The sequence below is a fragment of the Lampetra fluviatilis genome, chromosome 7, assembly GCF_964198595.1.
Source record: "Lampetra fluviatilis chromosome 7, kcLamFluv1.1, whole genome shotgun sequence".
In the NCBI taxonomy this organism is placed as follows: Eukaryota; Metazoa; Chordata; class Hyperoartia; order Petromyzontiformes; family Petromyzontidae; genus Lampetra; species Lampetra fluviatilis.
This window is the reverse complement of record NC_136281.1, coordinates 6,949,631-6,965,854: the sequence shown is the minus strand read 5'-3', so window position 1 is coordinate 6,965,854 and position 16,224 is coordinate 6,949,631. Positions and strand designations below refer to the sequence as shown.

Genomic DNA, 16,224 nt, shown 5'->3' with positions numbered 1-16,224 from the left:
GGGGTCAGTTTTCAGTTTGCACGTGGCACAAAAATGACCCAGCGTGGGTTCACCAAAGAGGCCACATTGGGTGCCTCCTATGCAGTTAATGCAATGATTGATGGCTCTTCATACCATTCACATTAACTATATTGGACACACCTGCAGTGCGCGCGCTGTACAGTCCTAGCTGGCTTGGTTTTGCTCCACATGTGGACCAAAAAATGGAGCCCTAGTGGGACTATGTTTATACGCGCTTTGTATTAAGTTAGCAAAACGTAGCCGTGAAAATTGTTGGGAAAATGAAGGCATGAAACGCACGATTGGACAGAGCGCAAGGTCGTTTTCCGTGGCACTGTTTGTGGTGAGAGCCTCGCGATGGTTGAGTGGCTGCTCGACGTCACTGTCGATCATGAGCAGTCGTTGTGAATGCTCGGACAAAAATGTGACAGGCAGCCACAGTTGAATTGTGTACAAGGGCTTTATTAAGCTGACGGGAGTTTAGGCTTCTGTGCCTTAAGTGCGTTAAATAACAGTGTGATATTTACAAAGGCGATCAAATACGAAAATCAAAATTTGCTAGATAATAAACTTGTAAAATACAGAGCAAGGCAGTTTATATATAATTTTAAGTCAAAAGCGTAACATTTAAATAACCTTTTTAACCAAAGGTAAAATGCTACGAACATTTTTGTTCAAACCAGACTTTCACGAAAGCCAGTCTGGCTGGAAGCCACTGTTTTTGTTCTGTGTAGACTACAACACTTTAATAACAAGCATATTAATTTTAACGTCCAAAGTGTCATGCAAATGTGTCTGATAAAACGCAAAGCTATTCACAATGTGTGCTTATAGATGCATCCATTACTTGCAGCAGTTTGGTCTTATTATGACAAGTTTGAGCCCCTTTTACGCGCCTCTGAGCCTAAAACGTGGACAACACATGGTTTGAGGATTTTCATACATTAAGTAGAAATACGACAGCCCAACACCAGCGCCGCAGTCATTCTTCTCAATGCCAGGAGTGGGGTTGTCCTCTGTACACATGAACTGTATAAGAACAAGGATTATCCAAAACTCAGGACTATCCGAAGCTTGCAGTATCCAATGTTAAACGGTCTAATTTTACGACGATCGCTCAGCAGAGCAACATTTACCCAACGTCAGATCGCAAAATTATGCAAGAAAGGGAGAGTGTCCTGAAGTGCTGGATAATCCGAAAGCTCAACTTGTGCATGAACAGAGCATCATTCAGGCCTGTGTTTACTCAAGGTGGCTTGGCACTGCAAAGTGGTGCACTGTAGACCGAGCCACTGCAGATGACAGTCTGTCAACACAGTGGGGGGAAAACATTGCCACATGCACAGATCAACGTCAACGATGAAAAGAGTGAATTTTACCACCAAAGTGTCCCAGGATCAACAATACCAACGCACTGCGATCATTTTGCTTTATGCATGAATGCAGTGCACAAAGCCAAATCTTGACTTTGCACTTTGTAACAAGCCCAAGTGATGTGATTTCTCCAGTCAGCACCAACAAAAGATGACATTTTAACAAAGATAATGTGTGAACTGTGAATTTAAGTTATCATGAGGTCCAGGGATTGATTTAGCTTGAGGTGTCCACCACACCCCCCTTAGTGACTGTCAGGGGTCAGGGATTTTCGGGGGGGGGGGGGGGCTGAAATATAATCCATGCGAAATGCAATCCCTATGAGATCTGAAATTATGTTTGAATTGTTTAGACCTCACGTATGGTTTAAATGTTTTTTTTTATTATCTTTGGATGCAATAAGAAGCATTTGCTATTAGTGACAAAAAAATCCACCAGGCCCGACACGAGCCTGTCAAAGTTACACTCCTTTCTGACTTTGAAATGTCACGATATTATGTTTGTTATACATTACATATATGTGCACAATTAGGATTACGTGTGTATGTAATTATTGTAATACTGTTCTTATTTAAATGTTATTACTTGTGACGACAGCCAGTCAACAAAATGGCGTATTTCCATTTGAGCGTGAAGACAAGTTGAAATTCATTCGACACATATTTTTTTTAAATACTGATTAAAACAATACTGTATAAAAAAAATGCACAAAGGCGAAACTTGTCGACTGAACGTGTCTTCGAGTACTATGAATCTTCTAATGAATTTTCAAGTTATGTTAATACATTTTATCAATTTAATATTGAGTCGAATTGTTACCTTTTCAACGAGTATGTAATAATGAACACAATTTTTATCAGCTTGTCATAACTCGGCATTTAAGTAACATTTCTAAATTAAGGATATAATTTAATAATTCACACGTTCATCTGCCTTTCACATTTTGGCAAATGTGAGTTGTCTGCACTCTTGTTTCATGCAATGCTCCGAATAGCATAAAAATATATACTTATTTGAAAAATTTCGTAGTTATGACATATATATAATTGATTTGAAGGCATTATTTTGAACGTTAAACTGCAAATAACTGGCCATAGCTTTCACTGCAAGTGAAAATGCAAAATTACTATTTGGCAAAGAAGCATCGCCTTCATCCAACATGAAAAAGCGTGCTAAGCACACAACACGCATATGGCTCCGTGTTGTAAGTGCTGTGGTTGGAAAGATGAATACAAGATATTGGACAGAGATCGTTATCATTCTCCACATGCTCGCATTCTGTCGGCCGAGCCAGCTCGACACGGAGTTAACGCAAAATTCAATCACGTTCTTCCTCTGCGGCATATGTCACTGCCCTTAATGAAATGAAAATAGGAACACATGCGCGGGCTTTCAGGAAGTCAAAGCACCCTTTCGGCGGAGATAAGGGCACGCCTCGAAGCATTCCTTGTGCCATTTCCATTAAGACCATTATTTACGTGAGTTATGAAAATCATAAATTGAACGTTGTGTTTTTTGTTCACCGTTTGCCAATGTATATTTCAGATGCTGTCATTTTCCAAATGTTTGTTGCAACCATGGTATTTTTTTGCCTCCTGCTGAGTTGTGTTGCAATCAATAATTGTAAATTTGGTGGTCGTTAAACGAGGACAGGCACTTACTATTCCTTAATTCTCCGTTGTGCGTGCGTGCAGTGCGTGCGTGCGTTTGGCTATGTGTATACACAGTGACACAAAAGGCACCATTAGGCTAGTCCACGCTCACCAACTACCACTATCCACTACAATGCTTAAGGAAAACATCTTTGTATCGAGAATGTTGACATCGCTGCAGAAAAATATACACTCAAACATACAAATTATGTTGAAAAAATAAAAACTATTTCAATGTGTGTTCTAAATGTACTGATTATACAAAAATTTAAAATAAATTGAGATTCACGCACTTTACATACAAACTTATAAGAAAAAAAACCTTCTTAAGAGTGCACTTTAGCTCAGGTAAATCCAGTACCTTTAGAACATTAATTTGACAGTATTTATTATCACTCTCGAAACAGATTTCCAGGCTTCTCAAATCCTGAGATGCGAGATGAGTGAGCGGTGGAGCAATGTTGCTGTGCAGCCCAAACGAGTGAAGTGACCTTGGCCTCGGTGGTGTGGCCTCGGTCCCAGGACTTGTCTTGACACTGGCCTGCGCCAAGAGGATCTGGCCTTGATACCAGCCTCAACCTAAAAGGCTCCTGGCCTTGACCTCGGCCTTGTGGCTTTCGGGCTCGACCTCAGTGTCTTGGATCCCAGCCTTGCATCCAAGACTGGCTTGAGCATATTCCTCAAGCCAAGTGATGCCTTTTATTGTTTTATGTCCGATGTATTTTTCCCCAAGAAAGCAGACATGGCACAGACACCTAAATAGGCTACTCTTGACCCACTTGTTGTGGCATTGGTTCCACAACACCAAAGTCCATTTGCAATCCGGGTTTAAAATTTAAAATATAATCTCCTGTGCACCAGGAGAAAAACAATGTAAATCTTCCAGCATTGCTGCCAACAATACTCCATTCAATGCTGGAGGTATGCACATTCTAGCCCTTGTCATAGCACATATACATGTTTGTGAATATCTTGTTATCGAATGAAAATGTTTACACACCACCTATGCCACCTTTTTTGATTGAGAAATAGCAATTACCTCTGGATGCACCTGCTCATTCATGGAAATGTAACAGACAAAAAAGCATGCGCCCCATGTGAAATGGAGTTAACCAACAGCTTTGTTGAGGCCTTGTGCAAAGGCTTCTCTTCATGGCTTCCACACTTTTTTTAAATAAAGTGTTATCCTTCTAATGCTTTAGCTCTTAAAATACTTTTAGCAGATAAATATTATTTTTCATAGAGAACATAACATTGTCAATTCAACTACTGTACGCTTACTTCCAATACACTGATCCTTTCAAAAGTTCTTTGGTGTAAAATGTAATAAAGTGGCGATGACTTAAATGAAAACACTTGACTCCTTACAGTGAGGGTCAATTTGCTTCCAAAATTAATTAATGCTAACAGTGTCCTGTGGTCGACGGTGGGACCAGTGAAGAGCAACCTTCCTGATGCAGACTGACGTGCTGGCAACCTTTTGGAAATGAAGCTTGAAGTTTGCCCACAAACTTGAGGAACGTTCTATTGTACTTTATTTTATTTATTTATGCGTGCAAATCACATCTTGCTTTTTGTTGTTTCGGGAGTCGTCGTACTTGCCCAGTTTAAACAAATCAAGTCTCTTATCAGATGAAGACTGTGGCGCTGGTTTCTTTACGTACAAAGCTACACAAATGGCTATTGGATTTGGCGAAATGTCTTGGCTGAGCTCATGCATACAATGAGACTTGCGTTAGCGGGGTGTCGTTGAAAGGCAGTGATGTACAACAGTATCTTTGTGCTCATTGTTTGTGTTGCAAATACTGCCGGCCAATATCCTCCCATCAATTTTCAAGTGTCCTTTTTGAAGATCTTTTTCTGCAGCATGGTCATATATGTCCAGCATCCAACCACCCATCACCTTAAGTTGGAAGGGTGGGTGAGAGGAATTGGTAAAGGGTGGTGATTACATTAGACAGCAATTGGGCCATTCCTTCCTGCAGCTTCTTCTTCAGTTCTCATTTCAAAAATCATCCCTGGCTGCTCTTTCCAGGGATTCTCTTGCAATCATTTCAAAGGCCAGCCTTGGGCAGACTTGCAGGTTCATTCTTTACATCGAAAAGTTATTTATCCACTCTTCAACCTCCAGTTCACTCATGCCCCACCTTGTCAATCTGCTAAAGCCAGCAGGCTTCCTTTGTTTGCTCATCCCACCCATAACATTCACCGCCTCACTCAGCCTAGCAGCAAGCTTTAGCTGAGCTTGGCCAAAGGCCTCTCCCTGCTTGCATCCAGAAGGATGTTCCCCGAGCGCTTGCGGTTGCGCTTCAGCTTGGAGAGGTCCTTGTCGAAGACCTCGCCGGAGCGCAATGCCGACACCAGGTCGTCGAACTCGCCACCCTCCTCAGTTGAGCCCTGCCGCGCTTTCTTGGCTCTCCGCTCCCGCTCACGCTGCTCCTTCAGCTGCAAGTGAACGCACGCACGCGCGGGTGAGCCCTGTGGACAATGGCCTGTCGGGAAGTCTTCAGAGTGGCAATAGCTTTAATTAAATTACTTTATTCCTTATCTATCCCACAGTATACATCAATCAGCAAGTCACATGTGGTGGGGTAAAAACGAACACACTCCCACCCCTTCCAGGGCATCTGGCTACCATTGCAGAAGAGGTCAAAACGTCCTCTACAGACCCCTCCAGTGAAGGCTCTTCTGCCAGCAGTGACGTGAGCATGTTGCAAATAATTGCAGGACTGCACTTTTACCTTTAAAAATAAATATGGATCATAACGTTCATTACCTTCAAAAACCCATTAATGCTGTCCACACACGATACATTTCCATGAACACGTGTGTGTTGTGTGTGTGTACATGTCTTTGTTTGTTTGAGTTAAAGTGTGGTAGCACACTGCACTACAAACCCGGCAGCCTGAATACAAGTTCCAGCGACGGCTAACATCAATGGCGATTATCCGAACCGATCGTGGGCCTCTACTAGATCAACTTAACCATAAATATGTACCTGGTGCAGTACGTGTGTTTTTGGCCACAATACCCCATTACGCAACGTACCATCTTAAACGGGTGCTCCCTATCAGAACTTTCCCCACGAATCTGTTAAGGCTATACGGGGGATATTTGTGAGCGAGTGAGAGGCGTGTATCTGACGGTGCAGGGTGTGTGCGGCACGACGCTACCTGCGCCTCCACGCGCGTGCGCCGCTCCTCCTCCTCCTTGCGACGCCGCATGGCCTCCAGCTCCAGCCGGGAGTCGCCAAACGCCGAGAGGAACGCGTCGAACGTTCCGAAGAACTCCTCGGGCTGCGTGCGCCCTCCTTCCTCTCCAAAGTGTGACACCGACTTGTTGAACTGAAGAGAGAACCGGGAAAATGGACTCTAACTCACAGCCCGAAAGACTCTTCCGTTGAGGCTCTACAGAGCTCTCTCTGGTCGAGGTGCTTCTGCCAGCAGTGGCACAAACTGAGCTATGTCAGAACTGCACCTTTACATTTACCCACACAACAAGAACAATGTACTCACATGCCACCCTATGTGCCAACTGAAGACAGAACCAAGCAGCTAACTTTAACTCACAGCCTAAACAAGAACAATTACTCACTGACCAACCCATGTGACCCAATAAGTAAAGGGGCTTTGGGAAGTTTACATGCAGCCAAAACCCAAACACTGTACGAATATTTTTTAACGTTGGTTAATATTTGCATTGTCCCATGATAATGCAATTATGTCATGATAATGCATGAGACCAGGATGGTCTGGGGCATTAGTGTGACCATTTGCAAGAGTGACCTGGAGCATTCGTCTGCCGGTAGGTGGGAGATAATTGCTATCTGTAATCTCAATGGAGTAATTTGCGAGTAATTTTCTCATTTTGGCAAATGTTGGACCCTGACACCCACACAATGGCCTACTCTGGCGAATATTATCATGGGATCTGAAACGTCCACTGTGAAGGAAACAGTGCATATTTTATCATTACGGTAATATTCAGGATGGCTGCTGTTTTTAAACCGCAAACCTCTGCAACAAGTGGCGAACGCTCTACCGCTGGGCCACATCACTCCCCAAATGCACTCCAAGTTGCAGCACAAGTGTGTGGCTGTGGCTCTTGAAAATGTTTCACCGAAAGCAGTTTTAAAAGTGTCTTCTCGCATTTTATTGCTGTAAAAGTATTTTATCACGATAAAATATCCACAACACGTAATTAAGGACGAAAATAAACCTACATTTTTGTATGCAAGCGGACAAGCAATTTAGAAAATCCCCAAATCAAGCCCCTAGTCATTCAATCATACTGTAAAACGTAACCCTGGGAATGCTGACTCACAAATGATTACGCAGTCTTGCAAGCGATGGGCAAAATTAACTCCAGAGTGGATACTGACAAGCAGCAAAAGAAGCAGAGAAAGTCAGCGAAAGAGATCTCGAGATGAAATCAATGAATTCGGAAGCCACGAATGGACAGAAGCAGTGAATGAAACGTAAGGAATTAAAGACATTTGGGAAGGCCTTTGGTAGGCATTGGGAAGTCATAAACTCACAACAAAAGGGAAGGCTATTAAATGCTCACCTACCTGCGATGCCCACATCCCAAGGACAAAAAAGTGAAAACAACAGTCGTGCATCTAAAGCCCAGCACATTGCATCATAATAATCAAACTGATTACATATATTACCATCATAAAAAAAAACATACATTTTTATGCTATATCCAGACACGGGCTTTTTGGCAAGCGGTTTCTGCTGAGCCGCAGAGTGACCGGGAGTGCACGGGACGCTGCCCGGCTGGTGCACGGCGTGAAAAGGCCAACATTGGTAGTAGGAGGGGGTGATGTTGTGTTTCCCGTGTCCGGTGAAGAGCGCTCGCTGTCTTCCCTGTTAGGATTTGTTTTTAGATTTTGCAGCTGTTGGCTGCTGAAGTCGGGCCCATTTGCTAATCCGTGCTATATTTAATCTTTTTCTTTCACTATTTGCTTGGCCACGTTCCTTCTTTTACGAGCCGCATTTTTTAGTTCCTTGAAAACCAAGACAGTAAATACATTCTAAAAAAAGTTACTGTATATAAATTTAATTTCACCAAGTATATCCACGAATGTCTAAATGTATCATACATCTGATGTGGCAACACATATTAGCTGCTGCCGGGAAAAGAGCAATATCCAAAACTGAGACTAAAAAAGACTTAAAGAAAAATGACTTAAAACAAGATACATTTGCCTCCCGAGCAAAATCATTAACCCTCTGCAGCCTGGGTAGATGGTAAGAGTGTGAGAAAGGAATGTGGCTGTCATCACGAGGAAGTAGGGAGGTCTAGGAGTTGGGAGTTGGAGATGATGAAGATGAAGGAGCTAATGACAAAGACGCATGAAGATGCGCATGCTTGGAATTACACTGAGAGAAAGGAAGAAGAATACACTGACTAGAGAATGTGCACAAGTTAGAGACAACATATTAACCGTGAAGAAAAATAAGTGGACACGTTGCTGGAAGGGATGATGGTCAGAGGTCGAGACTAACAACAGATTGGCAGCCAAAGATGCGCACAAGAGGATGTCCATTGTGGAGACGGGGCGATGAATTCGGCTCGTGTGCAGGAGCTAGATGGATTGTTTGATTGTGAGATGGTGGAAATGGCGATGACTTGGGGAGGCCTTCATCCAGCAGTGCATTGGTCATGGATGATGATGATCATGAACGACCCATCAACCACATTCTTCATCCTTCTTTCTTTAAATTAGTAGATGGAGGGCTTCATTTCTAAATGAATGTATTCTAGGTCATTGGTAGATCAGAGCAGGGACGTATGTGACGATTTTGGGAGGACCTTCACCCAGTGGTGGATAGATCATCGTCAATAGTGGTGAAATATGGATGACAATGTGATTGTAGATTTGAAGCTTTCGTGACTGCAAGGATTCATACTCTTAGTTTTTTTCGGTAAAGTCACGTAGGTAAAAGTAAATAATAAAAATAACAGAAATAATTATATAAATACATTTCTAAATCGCGACGTTTCGGAAGCAATACAGGTTTCCGTCATCAGGTGATACAGTAAATTTGGCTGTGACGGTCCCACCTGATGACGGAGACTTGTGTTGCCTCCGAAACGTCGTGATTTATTATTTTATTTCTATTATTATTTATTTTATTATTTATTATTTATTTTTACCTACGTGACTTTACCGAAAAAACCTAAGAGTATGACAATGTGAGTCAGGGAAATGGGAGGAAGCAAAGGCAATGGCAGAGTCTGCGCTGATCTTGCCTTCTCCCTGGCCTCAGTCAGCAGATCCTCCAACTCGGAGAAGCTGAAGCTTGCCACAGTGATGAAGTCGCTCATGACGGAGATGAAGCGATCGCCGATGGCCGAGGCGTGCGTCCGTTGGAACTCCAGCTCCTGTGCACACACGCGCAGAGGCGGGAGACACACGGGATGTTAAATAAAATAGTTCACAGCGAGATTTCAACGTGAGCCTCACGGGGGGGGGGGGGGTACTGTGTAAAACGTTGTTGTTGTTAGTGGTGTTGCAAGGCCATAGCACAAATTATATTTGGGTGAGACACGTGACTACGAACATCAGACGCTGGGCAGGCTATATTACTTAATGATATCACAGTTGTTTTAAACAATTAAGGTTAGTCGATTGTTTACAATTAAAATAATTTTAATATGATCTTGAGCTAGAGCTGATATTTTATGAACAACCTGTTTTTTTTATGAATCAAAGTGCCGCCACGGGTCATAAGCCCTGTGGAGATGACTTCGTACAGTCTGGCTGCACTGTCTCCTAACGGGGCATACAGCAGGATTCATGCAAAAAAACGATTCCAATGCTTTCTGTAAATGATGAGAAATTTTCCAGACAGAAGACTGCGTGGAGGCTGAAAACAAATGAGAGCAATAATATGCACAAAATTTGATTTACATGGTCATAATATTGGCTATTTTAAGTTGGTGGTTTAAAACAAGGCCGTAGGAATTATACACATAGTGTAGTGACGTCACGCGGCATGCAAAGGCATTACGGGAGGACCGATTCGGTGGATGCATGTTTCGTAAGGATTCACATTGGTTGTAGCGATGTACCCATAGACCTAGCACAGACCAAACTAAATAGTGCCCCATTAAAGTAAAAATAGAGTATATGGAGCAGATTAATATTGATTATATACACTTACGAAGGATGATGTGACAATACGGTGCTTGCTAAGTGCCCTCTAATTGAAAAACGACATTCTACTGATGCACACATCTTAAGAGTCGTGTGCGTGATTCACACTCGGTAAAAGGTAAAGGTGCAGCCCTGCAATTTTTTCACTCGTGCCACTGCCAGCAGAAATGCCTCCACGCGAGAGCTCTGAATTGCCACTCTTTCTGGTACTGTCGCCTACTCTTCCACAAATCTTGGAATTGGCGGGGAGTACCCACACTTTACACCACCACACATGACCTGTTAATCGACTAATTTTGGTGTACCCATTTATACTGCAAGGTGAACAAGTGAGGGGATACTTTTCCATTTGTTTCAACTTCAGTGCCGGGATATTGAACTGGAGCAAAATATTTCCAGCTTATGTAGCATTTCCGGAACGATGAGGTGGGGTCCATTCCGGATGTCACGCAATGATTCAACATCTCTGCAGCAATAAAATATTAACCCTTTTACGCGTGACACACTTACAGCTTCCACGGCTTTCAGCCCAATCTTGATGTTGTTGATCTCCTTCTCCATCTCCGTCAGGCTGTGGAAGACAGGCAACTGACGTGAGACCAACATCTGTGTGGGACTCTGGTGGGGGCAAAGCATCTACAGAGCGTCTGGGGGAACTGCCCCCACCCCCACATATCCCACCCAACCCCCATGCAGAAATCTCAGCCCCCTGCTGAATTTTTATAATCAAGTCAAAAAGTGGTTGTACAAAATATTAGTACAACTAAGAGATGTGCGTCGTAGCGTTTCACCATATACGCAGGGGGCGAGAACCAGGGCAGAATGCGTCACGAACAAAAGCAGATCAATATCATCACTTCTAGATTTGAAGCTTTCGTGACTGCAAGGATTCATATTCTTAGGTTTTTTTCGGTAAAGTCACCTAAGAATAAAATATCATCACTCATTATGCCGAGCATTTAATGTTCGTTTAAACATTGTTGAACGTTTCAATCAAAGTGTTCGCTCACTCTCGTAGAGAAAGAACGACTCAAAGATGCTGCAAGGAACCACAGGCAAGTGGGGGGAAGGCAGCCATGTGATGAGCCGCCGCCAAAACATTGATGCCGCCACCCTCCTCTCGCCCACCACCCCGTTGAAGCAAGGTAACACGCTGCAGCAGGGTTGAGGGACTACACAAACGCAGCATGGTCCGTGACCACGTGGCGACACATCCGTGGGACTCACTTGACTTTGGCGGCCTCGGGCACGTGCTGCAGGTCATCAGATATGCCCAGCACGTCCGGGAACTTCTTCTCCACCACGATGATGAGGTAGTGCAGCAGGTTGATGTTCCTGCCGCACACAGTGGGATGGGAGGGGGGGGGGGGGTCACGCGGGTGCCGCTGCCGCCACCACCACCACCACCACCTTTGATGTGAAAGGTCGATGCACTGAAGAGTGCGGATTGAGCATCGGCGGCGCATAAAACCCACTCGGATTTCACGAGACGATTTTAATGCCCTTTGCTGCCAGATGAGAAATAAAGTGTAATAAAAGTAACATTTTTCCCTGTATTTAAGCAAACTGTACTATATTACGGCAACCGACTCTTTGTCTCGCACAATATTTGTGGGCAATGCTAAAGGCTTTACAGACTTATTAAATTACCGACATCAAATATTTCAGTTGAGTTGTATTTTTCAGCCTCTGTTTACAATGGAAGACCCCGCTCAGAAAAGGATTGACAATGCAATATGGAAATATGCAGTCTGACAAACTTAAATCTGCCATCAGATATTAGGTGATAGTAAAAATATAAAAATGTAGCTCTCTCTTCTTGGAACCGAGTAAACCCAAAGTGGAACAAGAAATGAAACACGTATAAATTTCATTTACTACAAAACACGACACCTAATTTAACTTAATCTAACATTCATAAATAAAGGGACATGAAACACATAAATCTGTTTAACAGCCAAGCGTTACGCGCGTACTCACATGGACAATGGGTCTCTCTTTTATTTCACGTTCATAAATTTTCACCAAACCTTGCTCGCAATGATAGCAATGTCTCCCCTTGCCCTGACATGCTCATCACCCAGCTTTCTAAGCCACGAGAGGGAAATTCAATACAACCATCAACACCGAGGCATAAACTCGCTCAGACAAATAGCATCATTAGAAGAGGCATAAGTACGTTCCAAAAAACACTCGCTCGGGCGGTATGAGCATGTCAGCCGAGGCTGACGGAGAGGTAACATGAATTGATGCATTGTTAATCTTATTGCTTACTCTTTCAGACTCATGTGGCCTATGCGGGAACCAAGCAGCCAGCAATGGAAATTCGTGTCAGATGAAGTGAGCCATGCTTGGCGCCTGGCAAACCTTCAGGGTCCATGTTTGGAGAAGTAGGGCGGGGTTTTTTTTCATGTGGTCTAAAGCTTTGATCATGTGAAGTGCACATTTTTCTAGCATGAGGATACCATTTTAGGTAAATTGCTTATACAGTTAGAAGTTGAAAGAAGCTGAAGTAGAAATGTACAGGATAACCAGTGTTTCATTAAAGAGTTCAACTACCAGGGGCCAAATCACCCTGAATGCGATCGACCTCGACAGATATCGGAAGCTAAGCAGGGATTTTGAGCCTGGTTAGTACCGGGATAGGATACAGCCTGAGAACACCAGTAGTCACAGGCTCGGGCTGCAAGGTGGCCAGACGATTGCAAAACAGCAACGGTTGTTGAGTTCCTCTGTTTGGTGCGTTGAGTGTTTAGAGCCTTATATGCGTGGTGAATTTTCCCCAGGTAATCTAGCTTCCTCCCACAAAGACGTCCAACACTTCATTAAGAAATTGGCCAAACGTGCCAATACAGGACTCTCCTGAAAATAATAATTGAGACTCGGTGAGGTTTTTTATAAACCAATAAAGAGCATTATTCTAATTATCCTACAGGGTGATCCATTCATTGATATCCCAAACAAGAAATACGGCAAAGATTATAGAGAAATCAACACTTCATTTTAATGCCTCTGCACGTCTCCCAGTAATCGCAATGCACCAATTACATGTTTTGGGCACTCCCCTATGCGAGACACAAAGCCATCTCTCTCAGAATATCAAATTCACATGTTGATTGGAAATTTACAAGTCACACTGGACATGAGTGGAGCATCTGTACGTGGATCACCCTGTACATTTTGTTACGGTGCCGAAGGCTCGGGAGTGCTCACTTGTCGGTGCTGGACTTGGTGTCGGCGATCTTGTTGAGGCTCGAAATCTTGAATCCGTAGGCGTTGCCTCGCTGGCCCTTGTTCATGTAGTTCCCCAGCGCCAGCACCAGCTCCAGCAGCTGCCGGAGGCGCCGGCTTCTTGACACCTCGCGTGACGCCAACAGGATGGCTACAGATGTGCAAGCAAGGGGAGGCAGCGGGGCGTGGCACCAGAGGTAGCAGTGAGCTTCAGACCCGGTACACGACACAGTGTTGAACAAACTCTAAACAAATGATAAATGCTCAACAGAATGAGTAACGGTATGAGATTGTTTTCTCTTCCGTGAATTCTGCTCTGGCTCTCGCCCCCTGCGTATACGAGGAACGGATGCAACCGCCATCGTTTAATTGCGCTAAACTTTGAGTTTTGTCCAGCCTCCTCCCAACCAATACAGTTTGCACATCAAATGAGGCTTGCAAATCAAAAGGATACTGCAGAAAATCAGTCAGCGTGTGTATGTATGTGTGAGCAGTCATTGAAGCTTGTGGAACACAGTCATTATGACACTGTAAGAATGTCGGCCCCTTCCAATCTCCTGCTGATGCTATGGGGCTGGAGAGGCACAAGCAGAGATGTACCCTGGAACGCACGCTGATAATTATTTTTTATATAAAGGTAAAGATGCAGCCACGAAATGTCTTGCTCATGACAATGCCAGCAGAAGGGCTGCTCTAGATTAGTCTCTCTCCAGGTTGTTTTCCCTCATCTTCCACACTGGCTTTGGAAGAGGTGGGGCTACCCACACTTTACCCCGCCATATGCCACCACCTCCTGATCAACTAACTGTGGCGTTCCCATTTATATTGTGCGCGACACACACGGGGAGGCATAAGGCCTTGACAAGAACACAAGCACAAGACTCGTAATGGAAAAAAATATCCGTGCCGCGTTATCAGCCAATTGAGTGGCTACTATGTGAAGGATGGATGAAGGATACACTGTGGACCCTAAGCTCATTACACCACTTTCCCTGCACTCGCCGCCATGAATACAGAGATATAATTAAACGATGGCATGAAGGTCAATGGAATGCTCAGAGAATTCCATACGTGCCCTCTGAGATACGTAATAAAAAAGTCAATTTCACAAGACGACTAAATTTACATTTATTTTGCCAGACATGCAGTGTTTATAACCACACTAGTCATTCTTGGTAATTTTTCTTCATTTTTCATCCGTAACTCATTTAACCCAGTAAATGTGCACATAATACAATACAATCATAGATTTATAAATAATACAAGATCCAACAAATTTGGCGTAGTCGTAGATGGGGCATACACCCCTATGCTCCCCACGACTTGTTTAAGGACAATTTTGTTTTGTAAATTATATTTCTATCCATCAACAAAAAAGCACTGAGCACAACACATCGATTCAGAATCAATATCACTTTGAATGAACGATGCTCGCAGAAGCGTAGCCACTCTCATCAAAGTATTCTTCCAACCGCTTATAAAAGGGAAACTGCAGGGAGGGGAGAGGGGGGCAATGGGGGCTGGGGGGGATGGAAGCCACTCAATTCGTAAGATCAGCGAAGGATATTTTAAAGAGATTTATCTTTGGAAGACAAGGAATAAAAGATTCATGACTACAGGGCAAAGCAGGACATAAGCAGACAGTATGGCAAGAGAGTGAATGAAGGCACTTCATGGAGACAGACAGGCAGTCATCGCGAGAAGAGGAATGTCTTGAGCCTGAAGAACTTGAACAGGGGAAGGTCTCAGCAGTACGGATGGCCAAGAGGAGGGAGGAAACGCATGCAATACAATACATGGGGTTACATCGCAGCGAGCTTGTATGTATGTTGAACTTCTCTCACACCGTACGTAGCTAACCGTGCTAATCTGAGGTGCAGGGGAAGGACAACAAACTAAACACAAAAAGCAGTTTTAAAGAAATGAGGCTTAGTAGTACAAGCAGCATCATGAGTCACATGACATCACATGTTTGTGTCTCACCTTCCACCTTCGGCTTGCACTCCCCAAGTCGCTCGGCAAACTTCTTCTTGAAGAAAAGCGCCTGTAACCGTTGCTGGTAATGAGGAATCCTGTTTGTGAAACGGACACACACGAACACGCGCGTGCACGTATACATAAGCACAACAGCATATAAGGCGTATAAACAGAAATCCGTTAGTGAATACAGAATTGTACTGGTGTGGACAGATCCATATAATTAGTTACAAATAATTCTAGATTTGAAGCTTTCGTGACTGCAAGGATTCATATTCTTGAGTTTTTTATTTTACTTTTATTAATTTAAATTTTTTACCTACGTGACTTTACCGAAAAAACCCAAAAATAGTTATAAATAGAGCACAAAAGCAGGGGATTTTTACGCGAGCAGCCACAATAACGCCCAATGGCAAACACGCGCAAACACAGTCGCCAATGACATGGTTCATCACCACACATCGCAGGGAAACTTCTCAGAGCTTCCAAGTCCGGATACAGAGACGAAAATCCGAGATCATTAGCGTGATAACTATTGACTTCCGATCATAAAGCGGAAACGATTTCCTCCCAACAGAAAATCCCCTGGCCCTCAAACGGTCCAGGTCTCAACCATATCCCCTCCACTCTTTGCACACCCCCCCCCCACCACCACCAGTAAAAAGAAAAAAGTGTATACACATGTGGAGAAAACAAAGATGTTCTACCCCCACTGAGAAGGAATGTTTGCAGCTATTCAATAAGAATTTGATAATAATCATAATCCAGGCACCATTAACAATTTGAAATATTAATTAAAAAGGTAAAACGCATAAAAAAACA

The 16,224-nt window shown here is 43.5% G+C and overlaps 1 protein-coding gene across 2 annotated transcripts in view; it reads right to left on the bottom strand.

Moving 5' to 3' along the window:
* Positions 1-447: 447 nt before the first annotated feature.
* LOC144933502 (disheveled-associated activator of morphogenesis 2-like) overlaps positions 448-16,224 on the bottom strand; it is a 106,415-nt gene continuing 90,638 nt past the window's right edge. For both annotated transcript variants that reach the window (XM_078858318.1, XM_078858319.1), the window contains 7 exons: positions 15,409-15,497; positions 13,408-13,576; positions 11,422-11,529; positions 10,705-10,765; positions 9,288-9,419; positions 6,200-6,370; positions 448-5,471 (listed from right to left, as the gene is read on the bottom strand). In XM_078858318.1, coding sequence (XP_078714444.1) covers positions 5,262-5,471; positions 6,200-6,370; positions 9,288-9,419; positions 10,705-10,765; positions 11,422-11,529; positions 13,408-13,576; positions 15,409-15,497 — 940 coding nt within the window. In that variant the 3' untranslated portion in view covers positions 448-5,261. The remainder of the gene's footprint in view (positions 5,472-6,199; positions 6,371-9,287; positions 9,420-10,704; positions 10,766-11,421; positions 11,530-13,407; positions 13,577-15,408; positions 15,498-16,224) is intronic.